Here is a 21,811-nt window from a genome sequence, read left to right on the forward strand (position 1 = left end):
GGAACAACAGAACTTATACCATAGTAGATATTTTGAGTTGTCGTGAGTTCTGAGAGATCAAAGTATGTATGTATGTCGTTGTTTTGAATGATTTTGGTATGTAGTGATGTCATTGGGTTAATAATTTGGTATGTATGTAATTCATTGTTTGAAGGATAAAAGTATGTGGGTATTTATGTACTTGGTTAGGAAAAATAATTAGAAATGTGAGAGTGAAAATGCACGTATATACAATGTACAGGGTTAAGTCCATGGAACATGTTACCATGTCACTAATAACAACCAATGTTTATATTAGACGCAGTAATTAAGGAAGATATATGTTTATTGATGACGTAAGGGGTACAAGCGATGTAGTATATTTAAGGTTTTTTAAAAAAAAGAGTACCATAGGATATAAATTTTTTCATATTCCCTACTTAACATGGCTCAATATTTAATACTAGAAGCAAAATATCTTGTAATTTGGGCGTTCTGTAACGGCTGTTAATCCGTGACAGTATGTGTAGTTTCACACGTGGTTATTTTTTTTTTTTCAAAATATAGACTAACGCGAAATAAAATAATACTTTATTATAGCTATTGTGTTATATTGCTGTCGGAATTTCAAAGCGAGCCAATAAAATAATATTAGGCATTGAAAAGTTTGCCAGATGCGTGTGACTTGGTAAAAACCAAACTATAAGCTATTGTCTAAACTTTCTTCAGTACAAAGGACCCTCAATTAACTTATTCGTAGGATGTATTTTTAAGCAATATAGCAATAGACAAGTTACTTGGGAGAATCTGTAGACAATAGACATGATCCTAGTGAAGCTTTGTCTAAATGACCAGATGTGAGAGTTCGAGCCGGATGTTTTATTGCCAGGACAGCGGCGGCATTGGTTCTTTTGATTGCGCCGAAACAATTGTCGATGGGGTTTTTGGAAATTAGACAAGGACAGCTGGTAGATAGTTTCATCTCTGTCAGGTATCTTCCTACCGGGGCAGTGGGGTGGAGATGGTAGTGGAAGGGACTGCTAAGATTGTCGGGGCGGACGGCAGGGAGTCCTTCCTGAGAGCTCGTAGGTGACAGGCGCGCGAGACAGTTCTTGGGCACGCGAACGCGAAAGGTTCTTCCGGAGAGACCGTAAAAGATAGGCGCGACATCGGACATCGGGGCGCGAATGCGGAGAGTTGCGGGCTAGGCGCATTTCCGGAGCATAGCGGTCGAAGTTTTATACTACTAAGGACGAGTAGTGGCAGCTAAGTCTAACTTAATTTATCTTGTCACAGTGACAATATGTGTTTCTGATTCGGTCCCAAATTTACGGTATTTTATTTGGTGCTCTGTTTGATTTTGGATTTGTGATTTGTGTGTTACGTAATTGCATTAATTTTGTGAATTTATTTGTTCTGATCTAGCTTTAAAAATCGCGGACTATGTTCATTCTTTAAACCAGTTAGCTAAATAGTCGTTCTTTAATGAAACACGTAAAACTATTAAATTTACCATTTCTTGACCTCAAATCTATAAAATCACTTAACCTGACTCGCCGTGACCTTCCTCGGAGGATAGCCACGCGTAGTCCCACATAATTCTACTACTATTGGTTAATTTTCTGATCAAACCTTCTAAAACCACTTCCCTTCTAGAAGCTGCGGGGCGTGAAGTCTAGTTTGTTACTTTGTTCGCGTAGGACTCAATTAGTTTGAGGTGCAGCTATACTCTACGAGTATTGTACGAGCCAGCGGTGATTAGTATTTAGTGCAGTTGAGTTAGTCATATATTCGTTTATATTATTTTAGTCGTTCGTCGTGAGGCGGAGCTGCGTTGCGTGAAATTTATTGGACAAAGAGTGAAAGAGTGAAGAGTGTGAGAGTGACAAGAATTTATTTGTGAGCGAAATAAATTTGATACCGCTTAAGTTGATTAATTTTAAGGTGTCATTGTAATCTCAGTGGAATAAAGGAGAGAGTGCACACATCTTATGCACTAATCAATCCTTACTCACTCGATCCTGAGTTTTACTAGATTACTGTGTCACACGTGCCACTGCTTAATTTGTTTCTAGTTCGTGCCAACCTAGAGAACGAATACACTTTTACACTATACAGGCACAAATCATTTTACACTATACAACATCACACGTGAGGTCGGCCTAGGTAATCCGCCTTATGAGCCGAATGATCTTAGTTGTTCGATGTCACAGCATGCACTAGGTACACACCACACATTCCTGTGCAGTGAATACAAACACTAGCTAACACACCTGCAGGAAGGTTATCTGGCTGAGATTAGCTCCTGGATGAACTGGAGAGCAGCACGTCAAGGACTAGGGCCCATTTTCAGGAGGCACACGTTGTCTGTCGACTAACCTGGGTCCTTTACAAGCACTAGGTACACAAACGAGCCCTGAGTTACTTGTGTGTTTATAATTGTCGCCAGTGGCTCTGAGGTGCGCCGTCTCGGCCTTTTGACCCTTGACCGTCTAGCGTCTTGTGAGGAGACTGGTTAGAGCTGTATCCTTTGTAGGAGTTCACAGATAAGGTGCTTCTTATACGCATCCAAGTGATATTCAGATTACCTCGCACAACTCGTCAACACCCTCTAGTTCTTTGACACGAACAAACCCGCGGCAGCTTCGAGTGTAGGGAAGCGTAAGATCAGCATAGATTAAGAGCTTGTGAGCGTAAAATCAGCATGAAGCGGCGAGCGTAACTTGCACTATTGGCGTGTGTGATTGTGGGTTCATGTGTGGGCGTGTGTGATTTTGTACGCAAAGCGTGACGGTTTGAAGGAAGATATTTTTAGGGGGTTAGGATTGTTCCAAAGGCTTTGTTGGGCACATGATCGGGGCAGGGGCCTTCTAACGATCTATGTGTGGGACTAGGCTATTGAGGTGTGCTGGGAGGCCTAGATTTTCAAATCGATTAGGATTCCCCCATACGACCTAAAGGTCTTATTCCAAAGGGTCCCTTGTGCTCGGGTATTTTTCCTAGGTGCGACGTTGTTCGGCGAGGAAGCAGAGGCGGCGACTGATTACTTATAATAACTACTTGACTTTGTCATTCTAACGAAATTTCATAACATAATTCATCTCATAACCTTAACTTTCTGAAACTAAGCATTTTCTCACTTTGCGGCATAATTAAAATTTACACAACGTATCAGAGGGTCCTAAATACTTAAAACTAGACGATCACATTTATTTAGATATGGCCAATAATTAAGCTTTATATAGGATTAAATATGGACGCGACTTACGTCGGTACTTTTATCCATTTCTGATAAGACCCGGGTGAGCAGTCGTTACAGTTGGTGCCTTTGACCAGGGATTTAAGTCAGTAAAATTTGAATTATTTTAGTTCAAATACTTATTTAAAGAATTCGGGTTACTACATGTTAGATTTCCTTATAAGATTTTTTTTTGTATTAGGAAATATCTACTTATAAGATTTCGTATAAGAATTTTAAACTACTCTACCATCTGGTGTGATAGTTGTAAGCATAGTTCTGCTTGGTTGTGGGTTCGAATCCCATATTAACTCATATGGATGTGGCGCGACATATTGGCATGTCTTTAGGGAATAACTGTTAGACTAATATGTAAATGGGTTAATGGTTCTATAAGATCATTTAATAATGTTAAACACGCAGGTTCGATCCCTGCGATAATTTCGTTGTGTTTATGAGAAAAGGGTTTAGTAGACACTAATTTAAGTTAACAATAGCATTAGAATTAAGTTCGTGTGTAACTGTAGTTTATACTGTCTGTGGGTTCGAATCCTGCAATTTGTTTTTTTTTGGAAGTTTGTAGTTAAGCTAATTTTAGGAGCACGTAAAGTTCTGCCCAGTTAGTTAAATTCCTACCTTTTGATTAGGGTGGAGGTTAGTTTGTCGATCAATCTCATTCGCGGGTTCGATTCCCGTGTATAATGTTGTTGTCATTGTTAGCTATCCTAATCATGTATATGTATTAGGTAGATAAAATCCTAACTACGGGTTCGATTCCCGTATGTAATCTTTTGTTGTTGTAGATAGCCACGTGTGTAAATACTAATTAAACATATAAAATCCTAAGTACGGGTTCGATTCCCGTGTACATTTTGTTGTATCATTACAAAGGCCCAGGATTTAGTTTATGATCATAGGAAAATATGCGTATTCATTATATGAAATCGTATCAATAGAATCGATAGAATACGGGGCGTACTTACCTTAGGCAGGCGAATATAAAGTTGGTATAAAATTTTGATTTTATTTTTTAAGTTACGCCACGTTGTAATATTGACTAAGTGCTAGACTTTAATAAGTACAATTTCGAAGTTTAAAAGTAATACTGATATTGGTGATGATGATGATAGACTGCGGGGCGAAGAGGCTAGAGGATTTACTTGTTCTGAAGTTAATTTAATAATGGAAATCATTTCGTTTCGTTAACCCTTAAACCAATAATACAAAGGCTCGCGGTTATATTTAGGAAACTGGAAGGATGATGATGAATTTGAAAATGACTTTTCTACCTACTTTGGGGTCGTAAGTAACAGTATAAGGTTAGCAATAAAATTAAACATGGAGACTGGATGTCAGACGGAAAAGGTAGATCGTTGACCTATACTTTTGTGATTGTTACAAAGACGCATGTTTAGCCCCATTATTTTTTCAACCGGAAAGGGAACAACAGAACTTATACCATAGTAGATATTTTGAGTTGTCGTGAGTTCTGAGAGATCAAAGTATGTATGTATGTCGTTGTTTTGAATGATTTTGGTATGTATGTATGTCATTGGGTTGAATAATTTCGGTATGTATGTATGTCATTGTTTGAAGGATAAAAGTATGTGGGTATTTATGTACTTGGTTAGGAAAAATAATTAGAAATGTGAGAGTGAAAATGCACGTATATATACAGGGGTTATGTCTTGGTACATTTTACCATGTCACTATAACAACCAATGTTTATATTAAGACGCAGTAATTAAGGAAGATATATGTTTATTGATAGACGTAAGGGGTACACGATGGTAGTATATTAAGGTTTAAGAGTACATTAGCCATTTTTCATATTCCTATTAAAGATTCCTCAATATTTTACATACTACGAATGCAAAATATCTTGTCATCTTCGGGGCGTTCTGTAACGGCTGTTAATCCGTGACAGTATGTGTAGTTTCACACGTGGTTATTTTTTTTTTTTCAAAATATAGACTAACGCGAAATAAAATAATACTTTATTATAGCTATTGTGTTATATTGCTGTCGGAATTTCAAAGCGAGCCAATAAAATAATATTAGGCATTGAAAAGTTTGCCAGATGCGTGTGACTTGGTAAAAACCAAACTATAAGCTATTGTCTAAACTTTCTTCAGTACAAAGGACCCTCAATTAACTTATTCGTAGGATGTATTTTTAAGCAATATAGCAATAGACAAGTTACTTGGGAGAATCTGTAGACAATAGACATGATCCTAGTGAAGCTTTGTCTAAATGACCAGATGTGAGAGTTCGAGCCGGATGTTTTATTGCCAGGACAGCGGCGGCATTGGTTCTTTGATTGCGCCGAAACAATTGTCGATGGGGTTTTTTGGAAATTAGACAAGGACAGCTGGTAGATAGTTTCATCTCTGTCAGGTATCTTCCTACCGGGGCAGTGGGGTGGAGATGGTAGTGGAAGGGACTGCTAAGCTTGTCGGGGCAAGGGAGTCCTTCCTGAGAGCTCGTAGGGGACAGGCGCGCGAGACAGTTCTTGGGCACGCGAACGCGAAAGGTTCTTCCGGAGAGACCGTAAAAGATAGGCGCGACATCGGACCTCGGGGCGCGAATGCGGAGAGTTGCGGGCTAGGCGCATTTCCGGAGCATAGCGGTCGAAGTTTTATACTACTAAGGACGAGTAGTGGCAGCTAAGTCTAACTTAATTTATCTTGTCATAGTGACAATATGTGTTTCTGATTCGGTCCCAAATTTACGGTATTTTATTTGGTGCTCTGTTTTGATTTTGGATTTGTGATTTGTGTGTTACGTAATTGCATTAATTTTGTGAATTTATTTGTTCTGATCTAGCTTTAAAAATCGCGGACTATGTTCATTCTTTAAACCAGTTAGCTAAATAGTCGTTCTTTAATGAAACACGTAAAACTATTAAATTTACCATTTCTTGACCTCAAATCTATAAAATCACTTAACCTGACTCGCCGTGACCTTCCTCGGAGGATAGCCACGCGTAGTCCCACATAATTCTACTACTATTGGTTAATTTTCTGATCAAACCTTCTAAAACCACTTCCCTTCTAGAAGCTGCGGGGCGTGAAGTCTAGTTTGTTACTTTGTTCGCGTAGGACTCAATTAGTTTGAGGTGCAGCTATACTCTACGAGTATTGTACGAGCCAGCGGTGATTAGTATTTAGTGCAGTTGAGTTAGTCATATATTCGTTTATATTATTTTAGTCGTTCGTCGTGAGGCGGAGCTGCGTTGCGTGAAATTTATTGGACAAAGAGTGAAAGAGTGAAGAGTGTGAGAGTGACAAGAATTTATTTGTGAGCGAAATAAATTTGATACCGCTTAAGTTGATTAATTTTAAGGTGTCATTGTAATCTCAGTGGAATAAAGGAGAGAGTGCACACATCTTATGCACTAATCAATCCTTACTCACTCGATCCTGAGTTTTACTAGATTACTGTGTCACACGTGCCACTGCTTAATTTGTTTCTAGTTCGTGCCAACCTAGAGAACGAATACACTTTTACACTATACAGGCACAAATCATTTTACACTATACAACATCACACGTGAGGTCGGCCTAGGTAATCCGCCTTATGAGCCGAATGATCTTAGTTGTTCGATGTCACAGCATGCACTAGGTACACACCACACATTCCTGTGCAGTGAATACAAACACTAGCTAACACACCTGCAGGAAGGTTATCTGGCTGAGATTAGCTCCTGGATGAACTGGAGAGCAGCACGTCAAGGACTAGGGCCCATTTTCAGGAGGCACACGTTGTCTGTCGACTAACCTGGGTCCTTTACAAGCACTAGGTACACAAACGAGCCCTGAGTTACTTGTGTGTTTATAATTGTCGCCAGTGGCTCTGAGGTGCGCCGTCTCGGCCTTTTGACCCTTGACCGTCTAGCGTCTTGTGAGGAGACTGGTTAGAGCTGTATCCTTTGTAGGAGTTCACAGATAAGGTGCTTCTTATACGCATCCAAGTGATATTCAGATTACCTCGCACAACTCATCAACACCCTCTAGTTCTTTGACACGGACAAACCCGCGGCAGCTTCGAGTGTAGGGAAGCGTAAAATCAGCATAGATTAAGAGCTTGTGAGCGTAAAATCAGCATAAAGCGGCGAGCGTAACTTGCACTATTGGCGTGTGTGTGTGGGCGTGTGTGATTGTGGGTTCATGTGTGTGGGCGTGTGTGATTTTGTACGCAAAGCGTGACGGTTTGAAAGAAGATATTTTTAGGGGGTTAGGATTGTTCCAAAGGCTTTGTTGGGCACATGATCGGGGCAGGGGCCTTCTAACGATCTATGTGTGGGACTAGGCTATTGAGGTGTGCTGGGAGGCCTAGATTTTCAAATCGATTAGGATTCCCCCATACGACCTAAAGGTCTTATTCCAAAGGGTCCCTTGTGCTCGGGTATTTTTCCTAGGTGCGACGTTGTTCGGCGAGGAAGCAGAGGCGGCGACTGATTAGATTACTTATAATACCTACTTGACTTTGTCATTCTAACGAAATTACATAACATAATTCATCTCATAACCTTAACTTTCTGAAACTAAGCATTTTCTGACTTTGCGGCATAATTAAAATTTACACAACGTATCAGAGGGTCCTAAATACTTAAAACTAGACGATCACATTTATTTAGATATGGCCAATAATTAAGCTTTATATAGGATTAAATATGGACGCGACTTACGTCGGTACTTTTATCCATTTCTGATAAGACCCGGGTGAGCAGTCGTTACAATATATAGTTTTTTGCGAAACTTTTTCCGTCTAAACATTATAAATCGACTGTGTATCACTTAAACAATGCAATATATCAGCAAAGGTTCCCTCGTCGAAATCCACCCTGTATAATAAGTATATGTCAGATACAAGAATTAAAATAAATAACAAAAAGGTCAGATATACACAGTTCACTCAAATAAGCCTGCCCGCGTCATAAGTACCAGCGGAAAGCTGCACAATAAACGCGATGGACAATCTTTGCACTAGAACAACCAGAGCGAGTGTCAAGATCAAGAACCGAAATTGAGTTTCTAATATCTATAAATACTAGTGTTAAATGAACAGAAGTGCGACCTTATGATAGCTACGTATATCCAAGAAATGTTGTTCCTGCAGTTCCCCCACCTCCACACTGTACGAATACATACAAATGACACAGACCCACTTAACCAGAGCTCATCTTCAGGGCAACACAACCGTGCTACCTGATGTTAGATGTTTTTGTGTGTAGTGTGGTGGTGGTAATAGATGGGTTTGTGTGATTTCTGTGTGTTTTTACAGTGTGGAGGTGGAGGAACTGCTGTTGTGTGTTCATACATTTCTTGCATAAACGCAGCTATCGTAAAGTCGCGGGTGTGAATTAACTGTTTCAGTTCATTGATATGGACTTCCGAAAAGTAACGCCGGATTCAATATACTAGTGTTGATTGAACACTACTTACCCATACAAAAGTATGAAAGGCAGGCTCGTCAGCAGCGAGAGGTGGAACCAGTCGCGGACAGCATAAGCCAGAAGCGCCAGCAGGCACATCCCAGTCGCGAACATCATGCCCACTACGATACCTGTACAAAATTGAAATAAATATACAACGTGTTATTTGAATAGTACAAATTTATGAACGAAGAATACAGAAAGATAACTAAACGGGCTCCCTCTTTCATAGGCCAGTGCAGCCAGGGGCATGGTACTCAATACGCTGGCCGCGTTACCCCGCTGCACTGCGAGGCTCAGTCTTTGAGCGAAGAAAATGCCTGCTCTAAGGTTGCCAGAGCCCTAATTAGTTTGTTCAACAATACGGTATTTGACTATTTTGTATATGTTTTATAAATTAAAACTACACAATGCTTGTTATCGATTAGAAAAACAATTTTTAAGCTACCTTTACAAATAACAAAGTTATAAGGGTTTGAAATTCAAGATTAGACAGAGAAAGACATACTGGCATGTGACGTCAGACGACAGTACCGCCATACTTGCTGCATAGAGAAAAGCGTTTAGAAAGAGACAGATATATAGATTTTTCAAAAAATCACTATAAATCCAATTTTCAACCTATTCAAATTTTCTCTTCGCTAAACACAATCTGTTTATCTATATTTTCATAATAATATTGACATATGGCAAAATCAGCAGTTGTCAAATACCGTATTTGTTTGTTTGACAACCACAGTCCAAAGAATTCGATCGCAAGTGCCGTAAAGTTCATTCTGTAACCATTGTACCTACGATTATTAAAATCTTCGATTCGCGCTGTCATCGTTCATCCACCATCGTGTCGTTCATATTTCGTTTTATAGATTTTTTTTCCGTACAACGGTAAAATTGTCCTCCCATGGACAGAGCCCATATTTTTCTAAAAAAAAGTGCCGTAAAAAGATAATTCTCCAAACAATCCATACATTGATCGCTCGCATACACTAGTGCTGGCGGTTGGTGCCATTTATCGCAACTAAGGTACATACACATCACGACTCCTGCGTTCCAAATTGCATTGTTCCAATGCTAATGTTCGCATACTTACGTAAGCCATACTGTAATGTTTGTTCGAATTATTGTTTCTCATAATTTTTCCCCACTAAAACCGTAAATTTTTCTAGAATTTTTAAATGTTCATCCTGTAGAAAATTTTAGATTATTATAATTCTGAACAATTATTGGATTCGGAGAAAAAGAGTTACGACAAATGATACACTCTGACAAACATAACATTGTGACTTTCAGCAAGTATGCGAGCCGATATGGATCCTTGTTATATAAGCCAGCTGCAGGTACGGTCAAGGGTAGGACCTTTTCAAAATCAATTTCGCTATGATTTATTTATCAGATGTATGGAATGTCAATACGACATCAGTAGCACAAAGATTTCACATTGGTAGTGATTCAGCTTCTTTGACTGTCAAACCGTACCCGTTGTCAAATTCTCAGCGTTTACGGACCACTGAAAATCTCCAATAACGTTGTTGGAAGCTGCAAAATAACGTTTTGCGCTGCACTAGAAACTACGATTTTACTTGAATTGATGACCCAAATAAAAGAATAGAAAATGGAGGAAAGCAGAATTGTACCCTCTCAAGCAAATCTGGTGATAGACGACTCAAAGAAGATCATGAAGATCGAGCGAAGCTCAAGACTGGCCTCGATTAAGATGAGGAACGCCCTCTACTCCTAGGATAGTAGGACCTTACGTCAAATTAAGTCAAGTTTCATTCACGAAATAAGGTAAGTAATAGCTGTGGTAATAGAACAAACACTAAACGCGGATTTTTAATCTGCTATTTAAAGGTGTAAGATGCTGTTATAAAATTTTTGAATTTGCAAAATTCAAGATTATTTTATTCTTTCCACATTTGCCAGAAATCGACTTCCCATTAAAAAAACTCTATTTCTTAATTAAGATATAATATTTTAATTTACTGATGACATTATTTGCTTTGGCATTTACACTTTGATATATTTACAAAGAGAGTAATGTTTTCGTATGCATAATGGGACTTTTGGGACAATAATATGATAAAAATATTAGTGCCACTTGTCCCATGGGACTACTGGGAGTAAATCGTCTCAGTTGTCCCATCAATGGGACAACTCAATGGGACTAGTGTGATAGACGGTTTATTTCTTGTCCAGAGGCTGTATTGCCTAACCTTTCTGACGCTCGCGATCGCAATCAAATGACAGGTTTCGCATACAAAAACTGTCATTTGATTGCGACCGCGAGCGTCAGAAACGTTAACGGACTCTGGTTATTACACCCGGGTTTTTAAGCTATGGGCCGCTCGACGCGAGACGTCACTCAATGCTCCTACGAAACTCGAAACTCGAAGTTCGTGTCGTGCGGTCCGTCTGACACTTATACTGTTTAATACGAGAGCGAGAAGGACGATACGAACTTCGAGTTTCGCGTTTCGTAGTAGAACTTTATATAATACTAGATTTTGTCCGCGACTTCGTCTGCAAATAATTCTTTATCGCTCGCTATCCCGTGGGAGATGTTGAATTTTCCGGGAAATAAACTATAGTACCTATGTCCTTGCCAGGGGCTCAAATTATCTCCTTCCCAAATGTCATCTAAATAGGAGCAGCGATTTAAGCGTGAAGAGGTAACAGACAGACAGACAGACCAGAGTTACTTTTGATTTATAATATTACTAGCTTAAGCCCGCGACTTCGTCTGTGCGGATCTAGGTTATCGCGCGGTGGCGCCCTCTACCGGAATAAAAGGTATCCTATGTTGATCCTTGGGGTTCAAAATACCTATACACCAAATTTCATCAAAATCAGTTCAGTGGTTTCGACGTGAAAGCGTAACAGACTGACAGACAGACAGACAGAGTTACTTTCGCATTTATAATATTAGTAGGGATTTCTAGCGGGCCATACCTGAAATCCCCTGAAAAGTCACTTTGGCAATGACGAAACTTTGTTTACATTTTTTCCGTGGGATTAAAAATCCGGGTTTACAAAAACCGATACGGCCATAATTACAAAAATATATACACGACCTTAATATTCAGTTAATAAAGTCGTGGACACATAATTTTGAAACTTTGGCCGTGATTTAAAATACGCCAGAATCAAACGTCCGGGAGCCGGTCGCGCGCCACGCGAGGGGCTGATTGTGCGAGTATTAAATAGATGATTCACGTTTTTAATAGCTGTTAGATTGTTTATAAATTCAACGTCAACAAGAAAATACTTATATCACAAATATCGTACTTTGAACCCGGATAAACTTATTATAAAACTAGCTTTTGCCCGCGGCTCCGCCCGCGTGGTATTCGGTTATCGCGCGCTGTTCCCTCGGGAACTATGCATTTTTCCGGGATAATAAGTAGCCTATGTAACTCTCGGGCCCATAAACTATCTCTACGCCAAAAATCACGTCGATCCGTCGCTCTTTTACGGCGTGAAAGACGGACAAACACACTTTCGCATTTATAATATTAGTTTGGATGTAACTTAGCGACCGACGGGATACAGTTCATAACTGCAAAAATAACAAAACAAACTTACATTTACCGCTATGCTAACCTATTACACATATGCATTGATGATATTCCGACCCGCAAATATGTAAGTTTGTTATTAAAGTTGCTGTGCAAAACAGAATTGGTTTAGTATGATGTGCAGAATGACTCAATAAAGACGTGTGTTAATTAAGGCCAGTTCGACAAATTCAATATAAAAGATTTTGAAACGACACATTAATGCAGTGAGTTCGCAGAAGAATAATTGTAGCTTTGGTTTAAAAATTCTCATAAATAAGTGACGTGTTCCAACTTTAGTGTTTTAATATTGAACAAGTAAGTAAAGTAAACTTTAAGGTTAAACAAGGTTTATGGATAATGTTTGTTCTGTATCTATAACTAGTTTCTTCGACCAAAGACTGAGCCTTGCAGTGCAACGAGGCAACGCCGCTAGTGTCTTAGGTACAATGCCCCGCGCTGCGCTGCCTTTGGAAGAGGAAGCCCGTTTTAGTTAATTTTATGTGTTTATTTTTTTATTTTTATGTAAAAATTCATTGTTTAAATAAATAAAAATAGTTGGTAATTCTCAAGCAAACTTAGGCGTTATAGTTTTCCTTGTAAGTTTGATATACCTACATACTTACTACCATCAAGATTTGTTTCAAAATTTTCAAAGTATTAGTTAGCTTTTAGAGGGTGAGAAAAAAGTCACACCCCACTTTACGTCCATGGAAGGTACCCTAAATATTTTTTTTGTTGTTGAATTATGAATTATTATGTATTATATACCCTAAAAATAAAAAATAAATATATGGTGAATTTGAAAGAAAACTGTCACTTATTAAGTTGATTTTACATGTAAACAAAACAACGTCAATATTGGTCTCTTAAATATTGAAATTCCCCCATTAAACTATCTAAACATTTACATATCTGATTGTATTGAAATGCACTAGTCTAGTTTATATATAATGATAAGGTATTTTTCGTAACGGCTACGGAACCCGCCTTGGGCGTGTCCGACACGCTCTTCGCCGTTTTTTCGTTTTTTTTTTGCAAACATTTTTACAAACGTAACTCTCAGTGCGCAACTCCGACTTGCACCTGGCAAGTTATTTTTAACGTTTGACTCACTTCCCTTTTTAACCGACTTCAAAAAAGGGGTTATCAATTCGTTTATTTTTAATGTTACCTCAAAACTCCGTCATTTATGAACCGATTTGAATTTTTTTTTTGCGTTCGTCTAGGAATGCTTTCAATTAGGTCTCATAAGCACCAAATCAGGATCTGATGATTGGATCCTTGGGAAATCGAGGGAACTCTTCAAATGTTGTGAGGACACCTATGGTAATTTTGATATATTTAGTAGTAACTCGTGCATTTGCTCTTGAAAATCATCATAAATTTGCTGAAGTGGAACTGATGATGAAGACCACAGTTGCGAACATCGAAGTTACTACTCAATAACAATTAAGTATTTCATGGGTTGGATTTCAATTACTTTAACACTGTTGCTAAGCAATTTATGCTCCTCGTAATGCATATGGTGGAATGGAATGGGTGGTGAAGCACAAGGACTCCTCAATAATAAAAGTCTTTGCATCGGAAAAAGCAATCTTTTGTAAAAGGTGACGAGCAGTTGACATTAAACTATTGTATCATAGATTATTTACACTAAAAAGGTTGAAAAAAAAATATTTTATTTCAAAAAATTGAACCGACTACAAAAAACGATGAAAATAATTTTCTACCAGTCTGAAGTCGGTGCCTCAGCACGAGCCAGCAGGAGTGATTGAAGCCCAATATGTAGTGCTTAGGTAAGGTAGGCGACTATAGGTCCACCCCTGCTGGCTCGTGCTGAGGCACCGACTTCAGACTGGTAGAAAATTATTTTCATCGTTTTTTGTAGTCGGTTAAATTTTTTGTTATAAATTTTTTTCTTGATTGGATTGAAAATATCTATCTTCTCATTCAGTGATGAAAAACTTCCTCATCATCTTTATTGGGTTGTGCGTGACAGTAACCGCCGTGCCACAGTCTGCACCCTCAAATGATGACGATGACTTCAATCTCGACCCCGTCCAATCGAGTAAGTGTTACAAAAATCTTCAAAATGTATTTTCTTCTGTAAGTAGGCCGCAAAGGGCTATTTTAAATATTATTTTTAAACGACTACAAAAAAAGAAGTAATAGTAATAGTTTTTAACCCCCGACGCAAAAAGAGGGGTGTTATAAGTTTGACCGCTATGTGTGTCTGTGTGTCTGTCTGTGGCTTCGTAGGTCTTAAACGGGGGGACCGATTAGAATGAGGTTTTTTTATTTGAAAGCAGGTTTTCTAGCGATGGTTCTTAGACATGTTTTATCAAAATCGGTTCAGCCGTTTTTGAGATATTAAACTTTGAAGCGACAATTTCGGGTTTTTCCAACTTTTTGTTAACCAACACGTCATTAGAACCCATTTTCAAATCAAAAATTACATTGCAATTATTTTAACTTGATACTTTATGCTAGACAAAAAAAAAACGATAAAAAAATATACATGGTTTAAATCTTTTAAGTTTACGCTGATGTTTGCAATTTTCCATTGTAATTTTCAGAAGACAAGATTTGCATCACCGAAGATAAGAGAGAAGGCATCTGTGTGAACGAAGCCACCTGCACGGAGGCGTTCAACGTCGCTATATATGGAATCTTCGAAGAAAGTGATCTTAGGTATCTAGGCTACATACAACGACTTTACCTACATAAGTATGAACCAAGACAATTACTTTGCTCACCCGGCGACCTGGTGATATCTAGTGATATCTACGCTTATGCAACATGTTCGTGTTCAACTCAACCAGAGCTCATCTTCAGAGCTCCAAACTTAAGGCAAAAACCGATTCAACGTGAGACTCGCAATGATGCCTTGCCACCTGTTCTTTTTATTTTAGTTTTATTTATCATTTTATTTCATGCTCATTTTGCCTTTTATTTTCTTCTTTTCTGTTCTTAAAAAGTTGTTGCTGGTATATTTTTGATAGTGACAAAAATATGCCAGCAACAATGCAGCCTTACCCGGCTCTAGAGTAAACTTTTTACGCTGTAAGACGGGCGCAGGCTGAAAATCAGCGCTGCAAGTTCCCTATGCTCGCAGCTTATGCTGAGCCTGAGCCCATTCATCATCCCAGCCTATATACGTCCCACTGCTGGGCACAGGCCTCCTCTCAGAACAAGAGGGCTTGGGCCATAGTTCCCACGCGGGCCCAGTGCGGATTGGGAACTTCACACGCACCATTGAATTGCTTCGCAGGTTTATGCAGGTTTCCTCACGATGTTTTCCTTCACCGCGAAGCTCGTGGTAAATTTCAAATGTAATTCCGCACATGAATTTCGATAAACTCAGAGGTGCGAGCCGGGGTTCGAACCCACGACCCTCTGTTTGAGAGGCGATAGGTCAAACCACTAGGCCACCACGGCTTGAGCCCATTGCCACCTGCTTAATATGTTTTTTTTTATTGTGTAATCCTGTCTTATTTTCTGTGGCAATAAATGATTTTATTATTATTATACTATTAAGTATTTATCAAGTCACCGTTTGTGTAACCGTTAGGGGAGTTAAGTCTTCACTTCACACAGTGACCACGAACCGGAAGACAAAGCGTTGGCAGGCCTCTCGCTAATGAACTGACGACATCGCGCGCGTTGTGGGCAACCGGTGGATGCATGTCTTGTCTTTCACTGTGGGGCGTTTTAAAGGAGAGGCCTTTGTTCAGCAGTTGACGTCTTCCGGCTGATGATGATGATATTTATGTTGTACATGGTGTATATTTTACCCCTAGTGTTGCGAGTGTCCATGGGCGGCGGTAATTGCTTAACATTAGGTGACCCGTATGCTCGTTAGCCCACTCTCATAATCACGACCGGATGGCCAGGTGGTTAGAGAACCTGACTACGAAGCTTGAGATCCTGGATTCGATTCCCGGCCGGGGCAGATATTTACGTATGAATAATACAAATGTTTGTTCTCGGGTCTTGGATGTTTAATATGTATTTATCTATATAAGTATGTTTATCCGTTGCCTAGTATACATAGTACAAGCTTTGCTTAGTTTGGGACTAGGTCAATTGGTCTCCTGTGTCCCATGATATTTATTTTTTTGTAATTTTTAAGAAAAAATTGGAGTTAGGTCAAAGGTGCTGGTAAGGAGTTCACTAAGGCATGACTTTTTTTTTCAGAATCGGTACTTGCCCAGGCGAACAGTGGTGCTGCGTGCATCCAAACATGTCCATGATCACGAACACAACACTATCTCCGACGCGAGGTAAGTAGTCTTCAACAGTCTTGCAGGTGGTAGGACCTAGTGCAAGTTCCGCCCGGATTGCTACCACCATCTTGCTCGCTAATCCTGCCGTGAAGTTTCGGCGTGGAGAGTAAGACAGCCGGTGAAATTACAGGCACTTGAGGTATCCCATCTTAGGCCTCTGAATGTGCTTCGGAATTGCACGACCTTATTCCACCTGCTCCTTTCTTCCACAGGTCGACCAGAAGTAGGCGGGGTCTCCACCCTTACGTTGTCAGTATTCCAAAAATCCGCACAAAGCGTTTTCGCTCTTCCTTCATCAACCGCACAGCAAAAGAGTGGAATTCCCTGCCTGCGACTGTGTTTCTTGAACACTACAATTTGGCCGCCTTCAAGTCTAGGGTGAATGAGCATTTACTAGGCAAGCGTGCTCCATCGTAGGCCTCATCTTCGCTTTCCATCAGGCGTGATTGTGGCCAAACGCAAGCCTATACTGTATAAAAAAAAAACCTGGTGTTGCAGATGTTTATGGGCGGTGGTGATCTCTTACCATCAGAAGATCCACTTGCTCGTTTGACATCCAGTCGAATAATAAAAAAAAACAAACCTCACGCCTTACGCCTTCGCTCAAATATTAGCTGAGCTCGGAAATAGTGAACTATTCATATTTAATTAACAGTATACTGTCATAGTCTGCTTTTGAATGTGGATGTATTGTCTAAAGAGGTTTATTTTAATACTAAAACCGTCTGCAACGGAGATGTCCAGAATTGCCCAAACACATTCGGTAAAAAAAGACGGGGGCCCTTACGAGGAATTCTTGAGCTGGTCAAATGGTTCAAATTTCAAATCATTTATTCAGTAAATAGGCCGCAATGGGCACTTTTACACGTCATTTTTTAAACTGCCAGCGCTTTCGGAAAGACCATCATTGCCAAGAAGAATGCGCCACAAGAACTTAGCAGAAAGTCATTTTTTCATAATAAAATTACAGTACATATACAATTAAAGAAAACATTACAAAAATAAATAAATAATAATATCGTCAGTTCTAATCTCATCTTGTATGTATCTATGTAAAGAGAATCCAAGTAAAGGAAAATTTCCAGCGTTTAATCCCTAAGGTTTCAGCTGGGCTCCTTGGTAAAGTCTGTCAGATCAGACAGGATTTCGGAATATTTAACCAAAAATTATGCGCCAGAAACTTAGAAAGTATTTCTTGTAGCATAATTATGCCACGATATTAATGATATTTTTTTAAAAATACAACTGAAATACAATGCACAGAAAAACCACAAAAATAAACCAATAATTAATATCGTCAGTTTTAAATATCGTAAAGAAAATCCAAGTTAAGGCAAATTTTCAGCATCCCTAAGGTTTCGGCTGCTCCTTGGTCAGTCTGTCAGATCAGACAGGAATTTGAATATTTAAACTAAAAATTACGCTTGCGAATTAGAATGTTTATTGTAGCATAATTAATGCCACGATATTAATGATATTTTTGTTATTTCAGGCTGCAGAACTGCACTAAAAAACTCGTGTCCATGGTGTGTTGCTTTATACAGGCAAGTAACTGTGCATTTTAAACTACAAACTAACCCTCAGTGGTGACCTCATGCTTGTTTCTCTTTTACTGTCTCATTTATATAATAAAAAAAAGCTTTTATAATCGGTTGTGCTATAAGAGCTCCGAGTACTTTTAGACCAAACTTCCAATTTCAAGGACAACCGGAAGCGACCTCATAGGTTTTGAATTCGCAGATTTCATGGAAACATCTTTCTTGAGAGTGTTGATTTAGGCGTTTGATTTTTTTCCCCGGTTGATGGGATAAATCTGAGTAGGTATATAATATAAGGGGGTAGGTATAATATTTATATCTGCTCTTCAAAAGGGATAGAGAACTATTGCTAGTAGAGCAACAATACTGTTCAGTGGTACCACGAGGAAAGGCAATTCCTTCTGGCCTGGTGGAACAAGTTGGTGGTGGAACGAGGAATAAGGGAAATAATTTACTGACCCTCTTAAAGATTTTAGTAAGCCCGGTATTCTGAGGGGCCTTTAGTTACCTACTCAATTTTCTTCTTCGTCGTTCCACTTTTGAGATAGTGGTCGTCAGTTCAAATGTTTATAACCAGCTTCGCTATCCGCCGCTCGTCTCTGAGTTGCTTTCCTTGAGCATGCGAGGACGGGACCGTCGCGATGTCTGCTATTATTCGATCTACATCTAATAGGCAACGTTCCAGGCATCCGAGTGCCGTCTATCCTAAATAACCAGCCGCTATGTTCAATACCACTCGGGATATGGGCCCAAAGAGAGTAAGAATTCGGGCCTGTAACAATGGATGTCAAGTGGCATTAAGCCCAACTTCCGCAGAGTGAACACATAAGTACGGAAATTCATCCGTGACACTAATAATCATCATCATCATCATCATGTCAGCCGAAAGACGTCCACTGCTGGACATAGGCCTCCCCCAAGGCTCTCCACTCAGACCGGTCTTGTGCTTTTCGCATCCACCGCGATCCCGCGATCTTAACCAGGTCGTCGCTCCATCTTGTTGGAGGCCTACCGACAGCTCGTCTCCCGGTCCGCGGACACTAATAATATAATAATAATAATATTTATTTCAAAACTCAAGGCTTCATATTAACAAGACACAATATTTTAAATTACATAATCACAATCAATCAAAATCAAAATAAAGTAATTACATGTCAGAGTTTGTAGTTAGTGGGTTTGTTAGTTTGTAGTTGTGGTACTAAGCAGCCTTTGCTAGCACCACATCTCAAAGGCGTCTATTCGCTTCTTTCCACTGTATGTTCACACACAACACTCGCACAGCACACAGCAGGCTATCAGGTGACAGAGTTAACATAATTAAGACTAAAGGAAGCTGATATTTTTGTAACGTCACAGAAATAATCCGCGCACCAACGCTCCCGAGTTGTACTGCGGCGGCGCCGTCGTTGGCTCCCGATTCGTGCTGACAACAGCTTTGTGTGCGCTCTCGCATCGGCGGTCCGACGTGTGGGTGCGGCTCCCGGGCGGCTCCAGACAGTACCCCGTAAACACCACCGTGAGGCATAAACAGTACCATTCCGGTGAGTTTATTGCCAAGAGAGTACCATCAAATCTGTATCTGTGTACTTTTTAGGGTTCCGTAGCCAAAATGGCAAAACGGGAACCCTTTTAGTTTCGCCATGTCTGTCTGTCTGTCTGTCTGTCCGTCCGCGGCTTTGCTCAGGGACTATCAGTGCTAGAAAGCTGTAATTTTGCACGAATATATATGTAAACTATGCCGACAAAATAGTACATTCAAAAATTCAAAAAAAAATTTTTTAGAGTACCTCCCATAGACGTAATGTGGGGGTGATTTTTTTTCATCCAATCTTGTAGTGTGGATAGGTCTCTTAAAACCATTAAGGAGTTACTAAAACGATTTTTAGATTCAGTGACTAGTTTGCAAATTATTCAACTTTAAAGTGCAAATTTTCATTAAAATCGAGCGTCCCCCCCCCCTCTAAAATCTAAACCAGTGGGAGGAAAAATTTGAACAAAATCAGGATGGTAGTAAGTATACCAAACTTACAAGGAAAACTATAACGGTTAAGTTAAGCCGAAACCATGATAGAACAAAAAAAAACATTAAAGAGTATTTAGTGTCTATTAAAAATCCGCACGATACTATTTCTTTACATTTTAAAAGTTGATGGAAGTGCCGATCGTGTTATCCATACCATTTTACTAATCCTTTTCCAAATGAATCATTTGATATTAAAGACTATTTAAATACCTGTAGATTACTTTTTTAATTATTCAAATCGGATATTCCATTTAAAATATATTATGAATATAAAAACGGTTTGGATGCTTGTTACTCAATCACGCAATAAAGGCTGAATGCATTTACATTATCCCATCTTAGGCCTCTAGGTTGGCAACGCGTCTGCAATACCCCTGGTGTTGCAGATGTTTATGGGCGGTGGTGATCTCTTACCATCAGGAGACCCACTTGCTCGTTTGCCATCCAGTCGTATAAAAAAAAAAAACATGAAACTTGGCGTACAGATAGACAAAGATTTACATTAAGACACAGGATAGATACTTAATTGATATTCCGGTAATGCGTTCCTGTGGGAAAATATTTTAGGTTTAAACAAGAATCGAGAGCCCTCAGCAATCAATAGATGGCGTTGTGAGAGCGAACGTGGTCCTTTCAAATTGATACGTAACTTTTATACAAGCCAAACTCTAAGCAATTTATTTACTGCGTTGCCATGGTTACAAGAATCGTAAGCTATTTCTAATGCAGGCGAAGCCGCCTAACTAGCTTTGCAGGTGGTAGGACCTTGTGCAAGGTCCGCCCGGATTGCTACCACCATCTTGGTCGCTAATCCTGCCGTGAAGCAGCAGTGCTTGCCACTGTTGTGTTTCGGCGTGGAGAGTAAGACAGCAGGCATTACTGACACTTGAGGTATCCCATCTTACGCCTCTAGGTTGGCAACCAGGGGTATTGCAGATGTTTATGGGCGGTGGTGATCTCTCATCAGGAGACCCACTTGCTCGTTTGCCATCCAGTCGAATAAAAAAAAAACTATCCTTGGTCACGATGCATCTTGGTTCTAGCGTGATACAGTCTACAGGATTTTTTTATTTTAACTGTATTTTTTCATTCTAGGAACTAAAGAACACGACGTAGCATTCCTGCTACTGAATGAAGATATCGAATGGCCCGAAGGGAAACAAGATAATCTAGGGGCCTGTCTTGGACTCAGAACTCCTTTAGAAGGCGACTGCGTAGCCATAACCTTTGACGATTCTGACCAACTCAAGTTTGTAAGTTAATTTGAGATGTGAGGGAGATTAATTTGCTTATTTATGAGTGTTAGATACAATGACATTCCCATTGGGTGTTTAAGTCTCAGAATCCAGGTCCTGTCAGAAAATCTCTCTAAAAGATAATAACCAATGTAGCCTGATGGATTATTGACTGTTGTACTGACGTATAGAATATTTAGAAATAATCAAGGCTGGTTTCGTTACTTTCAGACGCCCTTGACGGTAACAGCAAAGAGCTGTTCACAACAAGGCGCAACTCACGACGCTGCTTGTGGCCGCGCCATCACCAGTGGGGGCTGTTCTGTTGCTCCAGGGTCACCAGTGCTGTGCCCATCCGGTGTAAGTTTGAAACATCTCTAGCTTAACCCTTTCATCATGTCAGCCGAAAGACGTCCATTTCTGGACATAACACAGGCCTCCCCAAGGCTCTCCACTCAGACCAGTCTTGTGCTTTTCGGATCCACCGATCCCGCAATCTTAACCAGTTCATCGCT

The 21,811-nt window shown here is 39.7% G+C and overlaps 1 protein-coding gene and 1 long non-coding RNA gene across 2 annotated transcripts in view; one reads left to right on the forward strand and one right to left on the reverse strand.

Annotated features, from left to right (window-relative positions):
- The window catches only part of LOC141441550 (uncharacterized), a gene marked incomplete at its 3' end in the record, with an annotated part of 39,353 nt that extends 17,697 nt beyond the window's left edge, over window positions 1–21,656 (forward strand). Inside the window, 7 exon segments of the mRNA XM_074106318.1 lie at window positions 14,174–14,279; window positions 14,788–14,902; window positions 16,409–16,494; window positions 17,990–18,041; window positions 19,395–19,579; window positions 21,157–21,314; window positions 21,528–21,656. Coding sequence (XP_073962419.1) covers window positions 14,174–14,279; window positions 14,788–14,902; window positions 16,409–16,494; window positions 17,990–18,041; window positions 19,395–19,579; window positions 21,157–21,314; window positions 21,528–21,656 — 831 coding nt within the window.
- Window positions 8,665–11,877, reverse strand: LOC141441551 (uncharacterized). Its single transcript, XR_012452812.1, has 2 exons — window positions 11,726–11,877; window positions 8,665–8,785 (listed from the first exon to the last, which is right to left on the reverse strand). It is a non-coding gene; the product is annotated as an uncharacterized lncRNA (long non-coding RNA).
- Window positions 21,657–21,811: the final 155 nt, after the last annotated feature.

The sequence above is a fragment of the Choristoneura fumiferana genome, chromosome 24, assembly GCF_025370935.1.
Source record: "Choristoneura fumiferana chromosome 24, NRCan_CFum_1, whole genome shotgun sequence".
NCBI classification, from domain to species: Eukaryota; Metazoa; Arthropoda; class Insecta; order Lepidoptera; family Tortricidae; genus Choristoneura; species Choristoneura fumiferana.